The 12,922-nt window shown below is 44.3% G+C and overlaps 1 protein-coding gene across 1 annotated transcript in view; it reads left to right on the top strand.

The window, feature by feature from the left end:
- Window positions 1-5,430: 5,430 nt before the first annotated feature.
- The window catches only part of mrpl12 (mitochondrial ribosomal protein L12), a 31,229-nt gene continuing 23,737 nt past the window's right edge, over window positions 5,431-12,922 (top strand). The window contains exons 1-3 of the mRNA XM_060942503.1: window positions 5,431-5,613; window positions 9,475-9,652; window positions 9,759-9,827. Coding sequence (XP_060798486.1) covers window positions 5,555-5,613; window positions 9,475-9,652; window positions 9,759-9,827 — 306 coding nt within the window. The 5' untranslated portion in view covers window positions 5,431-5,554. The remainder of the gene's footprint in view (window positions 5,614-9,474; window positions 9,653-9,758; window positions 9,828-12,922) is intronic.

Here is a 12,922-nt window from a genome sequence, read left to right as displayed (position 1 = left end):
ATCAGCACATCGAGGATCTTCCACCGGAGGCTTTAGCAAGTACTCGTAGCAACACTACACTTTACCCTTTGCCATGCGTTGTTAGGGAACGGTAGCAAGTACCCCAATGACCGACTTCAAGAATATGTAGAAAAAATGTAGAAATTATACTTTCCAAAAGTCATCTGAGCTTCGTGTATTGCATTTCCATTTATATTGTAGGTTCTTGCTGATGTTTTTGCGGAGTATGACGCAGCTGCTGAATCAGAAGCTGCAGAGTTTGTATGTACTAGTTGTGAACATTCACATTATTATCAATCTCATTTATTTAAAATCAGATAAAATCATGCCATCATGATCACTGCTTAAAGTACCAGTATTTGGTTGTTGAAGAGCTAGCCCTAGAGAGTTCACCGGCGTTTTCATGCGCCATTTCCATTGAGTAGAACAGCCAGTGAACCGCAGCGTGTTCTCCCGCTGACGTCACAGCATGGCCGCGAGCCACGGACCCAGTTTTCTTGCGCTGTGGAATTAAAAGTTGGATATTCGCGTAACAACAGCTTCTTTTCATGTAATTATAACAGAAATCTAACATGTTTGCCATGTTGTATAGTTTATTTAAGAAATTGCATAGAGTCATGTTCGTGTCATCAGCCCTTTAAGTTGCTGTTTTGCTTCAGAATCTGTCCGGATCCTGTAAAGACCCGCTGTGTGAACAGGCTCAGTAGTTATCTCATCTCATCTCATTATCTCTAGCCGCTTTATCCTTCTACAGGGTCGCAGGCAAGCTGGAGCCTATCCCGTAGTCAGCTGGGATAGGCTCCAGCTTGCCTGCGACCCTGTAGAAGGATAAAGCGGCTAGAGATAATGAGATGAGATGAGATAACTACTCATGAGATAACTACTGAGGGGCGGCACGGTGGTGTAGTGGTTAGCGCTGTCGCCTCACAGCAAGAAGGTCCTGGGTTCGAGCCCTGGGGCCGGCGAGGGCTTTTCTGTGCGGAGTTTGCATGTTCTCCCCATGTCTGCGTGGGTTTCCTCCGGGTGCTCCGGTTTCCCCCACAGTCCAAAGTCACCAGTTAACCTAACCTGCATGTCTTTGGACTGTGGGGGAAACCGGAGCACCCGGAGGAAACCCACGCAGACATGGGGAGAACATGCAAACTCCGCACAGAAAAGCCCTCGCCGGCCCCAGGGCTCGAACCCAGGACCTTCTTGCTGTGAGGCGACAGCGCTAACCACTACACCACCGTGCCGCCCCTCAGTAGTTATAACACAGATAATAAACACACTTCTTTGAGATGTGCTGGAGAAGACTTGACAGTGGTTTGACTCCCATCAGGACAAAAGAGCTCGAAAAATTAACACAGTTCTTGGATGGAAATAAATGTGATGTAGAAGGTTATTGAAACTGCCATGGAGAATGCATACCTTAGTCAAAGCTAAAGGTGGTCCAACGAAATATTAAAAATAACGGATGAGCCACCACTACATGCAGGTATGCTGGAATAGAATTGCGTTCTGTCGATCCGTTTCGTAATTCCTATGTCTAATGGCTGCCAAGTGAAGTTGAACTCCTAAGCAAAGTGAACTTGCCAAGGGTTAATGTAAAATGGAGATTCATTTGCAAACAAGTTCAGTTCATTTGTTGAATGCATTGATTTTCTATAAACAGCAGCTCTGACAAACAATAACGCTGACTGTAATTCAAATCAAAATGTTTATGAAAGCAGTCTCCAGCGTCAGAACTTTTGTAACCGTCATGGCGAAGTCTTCAGGATGGAGGACTTGAGTCTACAACGTGACAAGATCCTATGTTAGGATCACATTACATGTCTTTCATGATGGTGCCATAAATTCTTGCCATGTTTTGGTCAGGAGACTGGAAGCACTATGCGTTTGACCCCAACCAATCATCGTTCATGGCCTTGCATGTTGTGGAAGAAGAGGGTCAAGAAATTGTCAGCCATAGCTACAGAAGGAAAGTCAAGGAACATGTAGAAGGAAGTTGTCAATCTAGGCAAGAAACTACAAAAACTCTGACATGCTAGACTTTCGGTGGGCGTCCTAGATGCCACATCGCTGTTCTTCAGTTTTGTCGTACTCCGAGGCCTGTTCATCATTCCCGACGTTCGTATTCCTGCAACCACACCAATCGTGTCAAAATTGAGCTGAATTTGTGTCGTCTGATCCCAGGATTATAAATTTCAGCAGAAAGAAGAGAAGCTGGTGACGGGGCGACTGTTAACTTCTTTCATAGACTTTCCACAACATTGCTCTAACTATAAATGATAGATAGATAGATAGATAGATAGATAGATAGATAGATAGATAGATAGATAGATAGATAAAACTTTATTGATCCCTTTGGGAGGGTTTCCTCAGGGAAATTAAAATTCCAGCAGCATCATTACAGAATAAACAGAATAGAAAATAGAGAGAACTTTAGATAAGTATTAACATGTACAAAAAAAATCTAGCAGGAGAGGTATTGCACATTGTCCAGTATTGCTTTTAGTCAGGCTAGGCTACTGCTCCTTCCCATCCTCTGTCCTCCTGTTACCCTTCCTCTCCCCCCAAAGAGGAGTTGTACAGTCTGATGGCATGAGGGACAAAGGAGTTTTTAAGTCTGTTTGTCCTGCACTTGGGAAGGAGCATTCTGTCACTGAACAGGCTCCTCTGGTTGCTGATGACAGTGTGCAGAGGGTGACTGGCATTGTCCATGATGTTCAGTAGTTTGTCCATAGTCCTCTTCTCTGCCACCGTCACCAGAGAGTCCAGCTTCATGCCAACCACAGAGCCGGCCCACCTGATCAGTTTGTCCAGCCTGGATGTGTCCTTCTTGGATGTGCTGCCCCCCCAGCACACCACGGTGTAAAACAGGACACCAGTGACCAGAGACTGATAGAACATCCACAGGAGTTTCCTGCAGATGTTAAAGGACCGCAGCCTCCTCAGGAAGTATAGCCTGCTCTGTACCTTCCTGTACAGGTGGTTGATGTTACAAGTCCAGTCCAGCTTGCTGTCCAGCCACAGCCCGAGGTACTTGTAGGAATCCACAGCCTCCACCTCAACTCCCTCGATCAGAACTGGTCGTGACCTTGGTCTGGACCTCCCAAAGTCAATGACCAGCTCCTTGGTCTTCGAGGTGTTGAGCTGCAGATGGTTCCTATTGCACCAAACAGCAAAGTCCCTCACCAGGCTCCTATACTCCTCCTCTCTGTTGTCCCTGATACACCCCACTATGGCTGTGTCATCGGCGAACTTCTGAATGTGACACATCTCTGAGTTGTAGCAGAAGTCTGTGGTGTACAGGGTGAAGAGAAAAGGGGCCAGCACCATGCCCTGGGGTGTTCCGGTGCTGCTAATCACAGTGTCAAACGTGATGTCCTTCAGCCTGACGTACTGCGGCCTGTCAGTGAGGTAGCTGGAGATCCAGGTGACCAGGCAGGGGTCCACTCTCATCCTGTTCAGTTTGTCCTGAAGCATAAGGAGCTGGATGGTATTGAAGGCACTCGAGAAGTCCAAAAAGAGGATCCTCACTGTGTGACTTCCCTTATCCAGATGCAAGTGGGCTCGGTGTAGCAGGTAAAGGATAGTGTCTTCCACATCAACACCTGCCCAGTACGCAAACTGCAGACAGTCCTGGGCATGTTGCACCTGGGGTCTGAGGAGGCTGAGGAAGAGCCGCTCCAACGTTTTCATCAGATGTGAAGTGAGTGCCACCGGTTGGAAGTCGTTCAGCTCTCTGGGCCGGTGGTTCTTGGGAACTGGAACGACGCATGATGTCTTCCAGAGGGTGGACACTCTCCCCAGCTGCAGGCTGAGGTTGAAGATGCGTTGGTGTGGTTCACCCAGTTAAGCAGCGCAGGTCTTCAGTAGTCGGGGATACACCTTATCCGGGCCTGCTGCTTTCCTGGGGTGAAGCTTCCTCAGTTGACCTCTGACTTGGTCTGTAGTGATGCATGGAGGAGTCTGTTGAGGTAGAGGAGGAGGAGGGGGCTGCTGCAATGGCTGGGGGGAGGTGTATTGAGGGAAGAAGGAGAGATGGCTGCAGTGGGGTGGACGTGGACTGGTTGAACCAGTTGAAAAAGTCATTCAGCTCGTTCGCCCTTTCCACTGTCCCCCCCACGACTCTGGTCTTTTGTATTGTGGCCTGTGATGGTTTTCACACCTTCCCAGACCTCCCTCATGCTGTTCTCCTTCAGCTTCTGCTCCACCTTTCTCTTGTAGCTGTCCTTAGCTTCCCTCACGCAGCGTTTCACCTCCTGCTGTGCCGCTTTCATCGCCTCCCTGTCCCTGCACCTGAAGGCGGCCTTCTTCCTGTGTTACCCGTGGCTTGTTATTAGGGTAACACCGTACAGTCTTAAGGCCTCTGCACGCTCTTGCGACAAGGCTTTCGCAGATAGCTTTTCGCAGACAGTTGTAATTTATCGTTGAGCGGGGAGTAATAGGCGTGCGCGATGTTATTCACCGCCACAATGCAAGGGGGCACGAAGTCGCGAAATCGCTAGGAGTAGTTGGTGGGTGTGGTTAGTGGAGTGTTTATCCTCCGGTTACTTATAATGACTAGAACTGGAGTCGTATAGATGTACGTACTTCCTCGATCAACCGCTCTTCGTGCTGCTCCATCTTCGCTCGTGTTTTTAAAAATGGCGGTCGTGAAAACAAACCAAACCGGGAAAGTAGGGAAGCGGAAGTGCGTGTAGAGTGGACCTGGAGTGGACCAATCAGAGCCCTCTTGTCTGTGACGCTGTCTGCGAGGCTTCTGCGGTGGTCACAATTTTTGGGAGGTGCGCGCAGAGCGTCTGCGAAGGTGGGGGGGCTACGCAGACGCCATCTGCGAGGACTGCCTTGTCAGCACAAATTGGCCTTTAGCGGGGGAGACCACGTCTGCACAGAAGTTGAGGTGTCAGCCCCTCCATCTCCTCACAGTGTGGGCTCAGCAGCACATCCCAGTCCGTGGTGTCATAACAGTCTCTGAGGGCATCTTCCATTTCAGGGGACCACCTCCTCCTCATCTATCTATCTATCTATCTATCTATCTATCTATCTATCTATCTATCTAGTGTTTTATTCTTTACGTTCAAATAACAATGACGGTTGATTAGTTAAAATAATATATTTTAAGAATTTTAAACAGAATCAGACCAGTTTAAAGTTTAATTATAATTTATTAATTCAGCAATTATTGACACAAAATACACTGTGCCATGTTAACCAAAGGCAAAAAAAAAAGTGCTTCCTGAACCACTGTACAATTATTACACTAATCATTAAAATGCTATAAAAATACATAATTGATTAGTTATTTGGTTTTATTTATCATTTACTTAGCTAGCTTGTGCTAGTAATTTAGCTTGTTGCTAAATTACTAAAGAAAAGGAGGATTTGTCGGGTTGTCTGGCAACCACGTGACCAGCTAGATGTCACCGCAGTGCATTATGGGTAGGTCAGGGAAAGCGAGTGGAGGACGCCATGTGCTTGTGAGTGTGACAGAGAAACTGGCAACTTTGTGCTGTTATTAGCAGCTAGGATTTGTTTATTTAAAAAAAAAAAAAACCAGGAAAGAAAAATGTACTGCACTTTGCACTGCATCCGGAACTCGCTGCGGATAGCAGCAAAAATACACCGGTGAGTAAAATCACTCAAGAACCGCACATGCATGACCCGGTGTGGGGCTGTATCCCAAATCGCGTGTTCTTTCTCATATAGGTGCACTTGAGCGGCTGCGTTAGGAATAGCTCGCGCGTGATATCTAGTGCACTCGGTTTATACTTGGCGTGGTTTTTGGGATTCGGCCGTGGATTTTTAGATTCAAGAGATTCAACTCAAGGACAGGAATTGGGTTTAATGCGAAAATGTTGTGCTTTGTTTAGGTTGGTTAACATGTTTTGAGTTGTTAAGACTCTCCAGATAAACCAGTTCGAGCTATTTTATGATTATTTACCTTTGGCATGCTAGTCAGCAGGAGGGAGCTAGCTTGCTAGCTTGCTAGCTAGTGTTCAAACCTGCAGCACCGCTGAGTGTTCAGCTGGACGCCTCTCAAGTTTCAGAAGAGTTTCTCTGTTTCTGTCCTCTCAGATGTTTTATAACTTCGAGTTAATAGTTCTCTAAGATTGATCAGGGTCCTAGTTAGCAGGTTAGCTCGTTAGCTTCGATAGGAAAAGGCTGGATTCTGTGCAAGGTCAAACATCAGCCCGGTTTAACACGAGCGTCTTTTTTTAATGCTGTTTTTTATTTATTTAAACCCTACATATTCAATAAATTAATCTCTCACTGGTTTTTTAACTTCAGCCCGGGCCTCTATTTATAGCTGATCATTTTAGACTAGTGCTGTCAGTCGATTAAAATACTTAATAGCGATTAATCGCCGATTAATCGCCCCTTATTTATGCTCTAAGGGATATTTTTCAAGCTTTGGGAGGGTGGGGACACATTTACTTGCTTTATGCAAATGGATATGGCCAGGTCAGGAAGGATAAGGCTGGACACAGCAAGACTTGTTTGTGTGTGTGGTTTATTCCCGCACTACATTTTAAAAAATAAAGCAGTGTTAACGTTATCGTTTTGAGGGTTTATCACAATTCATTGTGAACAAAGTATCGTATTTTTCTTTAGTTCGGGGGGCTTCCCCCCTTGTCCCCCCACCAGGGTGCTGCCCTGGACCAGCTGGGGGCCTGCGGCCCCCATTTCAGATAATTTCACCAGCCCCAAATCACATCCCTGATATATAGGTTAATTTTCTTTTCCTGAATGCAACTATTGAGTAAACACCTTTCGATGGAACAAGTTATTTTGTTAAAAATAAAAACCAGATTAAACCAACCCAAGAGAAGCTAATGGTTTGAAAATTAAACCGTCTGAGTCGAAGGCGAGTTTAACTCCGATATCAAGTCGGAAGCACGCCGAGCACCGAGCCAAAATAAATCACGACGGTAAATTTCGACTTCTTCCTCTGCAGTACCTCGTAAGCACGCGTTCCCGTACACGCTCGTGTTTCAGTTAGAAATCCTACGCGATGGTCTCACCTGTACAAGATTTAACCCCTGAATGCAGTTCTTCACTTCCTTAATCAGTTTGACTTTATCCTCCGCCTTCAGCTCGGTCAGTTTCACTGTGAAATGAGTTTTCTCCTTTTTCGCCGGAACAACGTCTTCCTCCGCCACCTGGAAACAAACGGTTAATTTGAATCCAGCCACACAGAGTTCACAGTGGGAGAAAATATCCAGCATCATTAACAAATTAAACAATACAGGAGCTCAGTACCAGCAGTTACGTCAGCACAAACAGTACGAGACCACACGGAAGATTGTAAGACAATAAGTTCATTTTATAAGTTTTCAACTGTAAAAGAACTCTACGAACATTATCATCCTCCGCTGGACAAGTCATGCAAACAGTATACACACAGCGCCCAGGCTAACGGCGGTATCGATATCGCGATGTTCTTTGTATTCATATTAAACATACAAGTTCACAACATAGTGTTCCTAATAAAGTTAAGGTTCAACATTTGTAGTTATCAGGCTTTCGTCTAAACGGGGGAACAGGGGCGCTGCGCCCTCTTACTCTCAGCGTGCGCCCCCTTACCGACTCCGTGAAAACATCCCAGCAACACCACGTGACAATGTGTCTGATCATCAAATACGTTATAATTGCTCCAAAAATATTCCAATCATAGTAGATACACCGCCAGACGGTGCAAAAACAATCCGAATTGGCGTTTTCCAGACTGAGGCGCCATGTTGTTTAGTTGTTTACTTGTCGCGGCTGCTCTCGCGAGATTTGACATGGGTTACATACAAGGTCAGCTGACTTGTAGAGCGAGATTTCTAGAGACTGAATGACCTTTCACCCACTGGCGCGGGAGCTTTTGACAGATGTAGTTCGCGAGTTGTTTTTGTTGACACTTGGGCATTTAAAGACGTCATCCCGCGGCACGAAACGGAAGAAAGCCAAAGACTGTCCGGGGCAGCAGACGATTAGGCCAAATTAAAAAAAAAAAAAAAGTGTGTTTCCGGTAACCCAACCGATCTAGAATTTCCGCGTCGAAATTGCCGACCATAAAGTTTTTATTACAAATTTCCCTCGATATTTTAGTGTAAGCGGCGTTAGTTTGTCATAATTTTTTGTTTCAACGCATTCAAGTTGTGAAAGAAACGATAAAAAGTAAAATGTTTCGCCACTTCTATCAGCCCTCCTCCATAAACTGAGCCGAGCCGCCATTTTGAATCCTCATTCAAGGCTGTAATGCAAATTGCTTCCTTTTCAGTATACAAGTGCACTTCCATGGCAGGGAAAAACACTACATTTTGCCGCCTATGTAGTCCCCTATTTATACAAATAGGAGTCATTCAGGATTCAGCCATGTTTTTGCTCGACCCAAGTTCTACAGTAGGCTAGGCTGTCTGCTTTTAATGGAAGTAGCCTAGCCTAGGACGTTATTTTCACGTTATTACATGAAAATATCATGAAATATCGCTTCCGTAGATCATAACTCGAACTCTTGCGATATATTTTTTTTTTATTCGTTTAAAGATTTAAAACACTTATTTTATTATGATGTGTGGTATAAAGGATTCTGTGCCAAAATACTATTTTGTAAGATGTTTACTTGTGTTAATTTTTTTGAACAAAATTAAAAAAAAAGAAAAAAAAACTTTCCTACCTACCGACCTTATTTTAGTATTTCATGTTACCGGAAACGCACTTTTTTTTTTTGGCCTTACTACTTTCTTTTTCAATGTTGACAGACAATTTGTTACAATTTCCCTCTCAGATAGCCTCAGAATGTCCCATTGGAGCATTTTTCAAAGGCTTTGCACGGCGGGCGGGGGGGGGACAACCGGCACCATCCCCCCCCCCCGCTTCGCTCCCTCGCCATGGTGAGCGCCCTCATACTAAATTTTTCTAGAAAAAACCCTGTGCTGTGTGCACGCGAATCGTGTATTGGCGTTGCTGTGTGCACGCGAATCGTTTTAAAAACGTTAATCTGATGATCCGCTGATACGGTCTAATGTAAACCCCACCTAAAACGCAGAGCTGCTTGGCGAGTGTCGGCCAGGTTTCACTTCCGTAGAGTTAGAAGAACGACGGAGTTCTACACCTTCAGCCTGGTCGAAACGGACAGGCCGTCCCTGCTCCAGCATCTAGAGTCGAGGCAGCAGAAGGCGAACGAACAGGGAGCGCGTACCTGAAAGCAACTATAAACAGTTGTTCTTTTATCAACCTCTCTTCTTTCTTTCTTTCTTTCTTTCTTTCTTTCTGTCTTGAAGTTAATGTCAGAAAATGCAACTTGGTCACATTCCTCTGAAACCTCAAAACGTAAACTCGTCCGTCCTGAAGATTTCCCCGAGTGTGTCGAGCTGCTGTTCTAGAAAGTTAATCAACATCCTTCTGACCAATCAGAATCGAGAATTTGACAGCGAAATGCTCTCCTGCATGATATATGGTGGTCTCCATGTTTGTTTGGTTTTTTTGGTGACTCTGTAGGCATCACCTGTCTGCACTGCGAGCGCTCCACTGTAGCCCCGCCCGTCTCTCTGACGCCTTGGTGACGCCGCCATTAGACGGAGCGCCCAAGCAGTACTCGCCCAAAATCCAGCAGTTGGTCAACGATATCGCCAGCCTCACCCTGTTAGAGGTGTCCGACCTCAACGAGCTGCTCAAGGTACGCAAAAAACAGGAAGTCTGAGCACAGAGCACTTCATGTAATGACTCCTTGTGTTCTATTCATACGTTTCTGAATTTGCTGGGTTTTTTTTTTTCCTCCTCAGAAAACACTGAACATTCAGGATGTGGGGATGATGCCGATGGCCGCCGCGCCGACCGCCGCAGCAGCTCCGGTAATGATATGGAGGAAATGTAGAAAAATGTATCCCGGCATGTTTTTGCTTATTCGAGCTGAAAATGATGTGCTCAGACGGAAACATGTGTAATTCATTGTTTGTTTGACGTCGTGTTTAAAGTTGATCCGTCTCACGCAGGTTTAGGAAACGTACATTTCAAGCTTCTAATAATGTAATACAGCTTTATTTACCTTTTATTAGCAAACCTGTGGACCGTGAGGCGTTTCCTGCGTTATAGAAATGCCTTTCGGTTTCTGCCAGGCAGTTGTGGTTAACCTTTGAGAAAAGGTCATGCTCGCCGGCCACTTTATTAGGAATGCCCGCCCATTAGGGTTATGACTGTGAAAGTGTTTTCGAAATTTCTACTTTCCTGATGTTGCATTTGGTGAACTTTTTACTCATATATTACTTTTTTGAAGTTATTTTTATTGGGTCATGCAAAAACCCCCCGCACCCAACATCACCTCACTTTTGATAAATACATGTACCGTATTTTCTGGACTATAAGCCGCTACTTTTTTCCTAGGTTTTGAACCATGCGGCTTATACAAAGGTGCGGCTATTCTGTGGATTTTTCTTCCACCGCTAGGGGCGCTCTAACCGGAAGTAGAATCAAAAATAAGATAGACGAAAAATCAATGCAAAGAAGAATTAGCAGATCTTTAGCAGATAGAACACGCACGACAAATTACTAACTGGTAATTATTTTCAAATCCAGCGAAGATGATTAAAGTGACTTGTGGTTTCAAACACAGGAGAAATGAAGGTAAATAAATACCGGTTATTTTCTCTTGGTTCTGTTCCGTTTTAATCAGCAAAGTTGCTGCCATGTTAAAAGGCACTGTTCGGAAAGAATCTGTTCAGGTACATACATGTACATTTACAGTACAAAATCGTTCTGTACATGCAGTAAATATCTAATTTTTCAACATGGATATCTGCGGCTTATAGCCCGGTGCGGCTTGTATATCTTTTTTTTTTTTTTTTTTTTAATTTTTAAAAAAAATAGAGCGGATGCGGCTTATATACAGGTGCGCTCTATAGTCCAGAAAATACGGTATATTAAATAAATAAATCATGATTATAAAATAAATTCATTGAAAGATGTGTAAAGTTCTTTTATATAACAGTAAATTGCTTAACAATTGTAATGATGATTATTATTAGTGTTGCACCGATACCATTTTTTTTGGCCCCGATACCTATACCTGGCTGTGCAGTACCGGCCGATACCATACCGATACCACTCCGTTTGAAGTGTGTGTGTATATAGATATATATATATATATATATAAATATATATAAGAGCTGCATACTTGGATGTAAAATCATTGCTATCATGGCTTTGTCAGGCTGCTGCTTACCTTTGTGAAACAGGAAAAAGACTAATACAAAGTGAATCCAGTAGAAACTCTTTGTGTTCGTTCACATGTTTCGTCTTCAAATGGGCAATTCCATGTAAATGTCAACCTCACCATGCAAAAATAAAGCAGCATGTAATACATCAAAACCACTCCCAGAGATATCACCTAGGCCTGTATTTTACAGATGTGAATAAGTTGAACCAATTTCGCTACGTTCACACTGCAAGGCTTAATGCTCAATTCCGATTTTTTTGTGAAATCCGATTTTTTTTGTGAGGTCGTTCACATTAAGAAATATATGCGACTTGTATGTGATCCTCAGTATGAACGAAAAGCGACCTAAAAGTGTTCCGCATGCGCATTGCAGGATACGACGACGTCACACGCAGTGAGCATGGCCAGTGTTTACGGAAGTAAAACCGCCCGGTTGCGGTATGACCCATCCAATCTAGCTTGAATAGCTGCATCCCCCCAAATGGAAATCAGCTCCCTAACCTCTGCGTCCTTCCATTGAGAAGATTCAGAACCTTCACAGCCCGAAGCGTCCCTCGCATTGATGTCATGCGCGCGCAGGGGCGCAGATACGTTTTTTGAACTGGGAGGGACAAAAAACTGGGGGGGACAAAGCTGCCAGCAAACCAACCCCAACATGCCTGTCAAACTTGTTGTTAGTAACCATAGCAACCAAGCTCGAGCTCGCAACCTGTGCAGTCTGCGCAGCTCAACCAACCGAATATCAGTCTTTGTTTTGTTTTCTGTGAGTTGTTGCAACTATGTATACACTGCTGTGCACCTCAATAAACCGAATGGTAATTAGTCTTTTGATTTTTCCGTGAGGTTTGCCTTATGCAAAGAAAGACAGCATAGACGTTTTTTCCTCCCTATAAGTGGGGGGGACCGAACGAGGTGAATTTAAATCTGGGTGGGACGAGTCCCCCCCCCCTCTATCTGCGCCCGTGATTATGCGCCATGTTGTTGTAACTTTTTTTGAGAGACCCGCCGCCTACTTCAGCGCAGAATAGTGACGTTTGTGGCTTGCTGATGACGTGTAAGTCGGATGAATGCGACCTGGCGGTTCAGACTGAAGTCGCATATGAAAAGAGCGGATAGGAATCGGAATTAGGACCACATATCCAAACGGCCTGGGTCGGATTTGAAAAAATCGGATCTGTGTCGTTCATATTGTCAATAAAAGATCGGATACAGGTCACATATGGGCGAAAAGATCGGATTTGAGTCACTTCAGCCTGCAGTGTGAACGTAGCCTTTGTAACCAACCTAATATGTCACTGTCAGTCTTTCTTTCTTATAATGTAAACCCCAAGCTAAAATCAACTTTGATCATGTACAATTCTATATTATTGCCACAAGCCACAGAAATGTATGCTAAAATCCACAAAACAGCAAAACAATAGCCATCCTAAATATTATTTAAGAACTTTGATAGTTTTAGCTGATATTTAGAGAGTTTTTCAAAGGGTTATGGTGGTTAAATTGCTGATTTTCTAAACATACGCCATGTCTATTTCAGACGCGTCACATCCATAACGGAATTTCGTCACATCCATAACGCTGACGTTTCCTTCCGAAACTCTGCATGAAATACAAAATATTTTAAACAAAGATTTTTTTAATATTCACCTTGGACCCCTCTATCAAACGGATATCTCCATTTCGACATTAGGTTTACAATTTCACAGAGTTTGATAAAAATGTACAGTCACCCAA

The sequence above is a fragment of the Neoarius graeffei genome, chromosome 16 (assembly GCF_027579695.1).
Source record: "Neoarius graeffei isolate fNeoGra1 chromosome 16, fNeoGra1.pri, whole genome shotgun sequence".
NCBI classification, from domain to species: Eukaryota; Metazoa; Chordata; class Actinopteri; order Siluriformes; family Ariidae; genus Neoarius; species Neoarius graeffei.
Note: the sequence above shows the minus strand (reverse complement) of the source record. Positions and strands in the feature narration are given on the sequence as shown.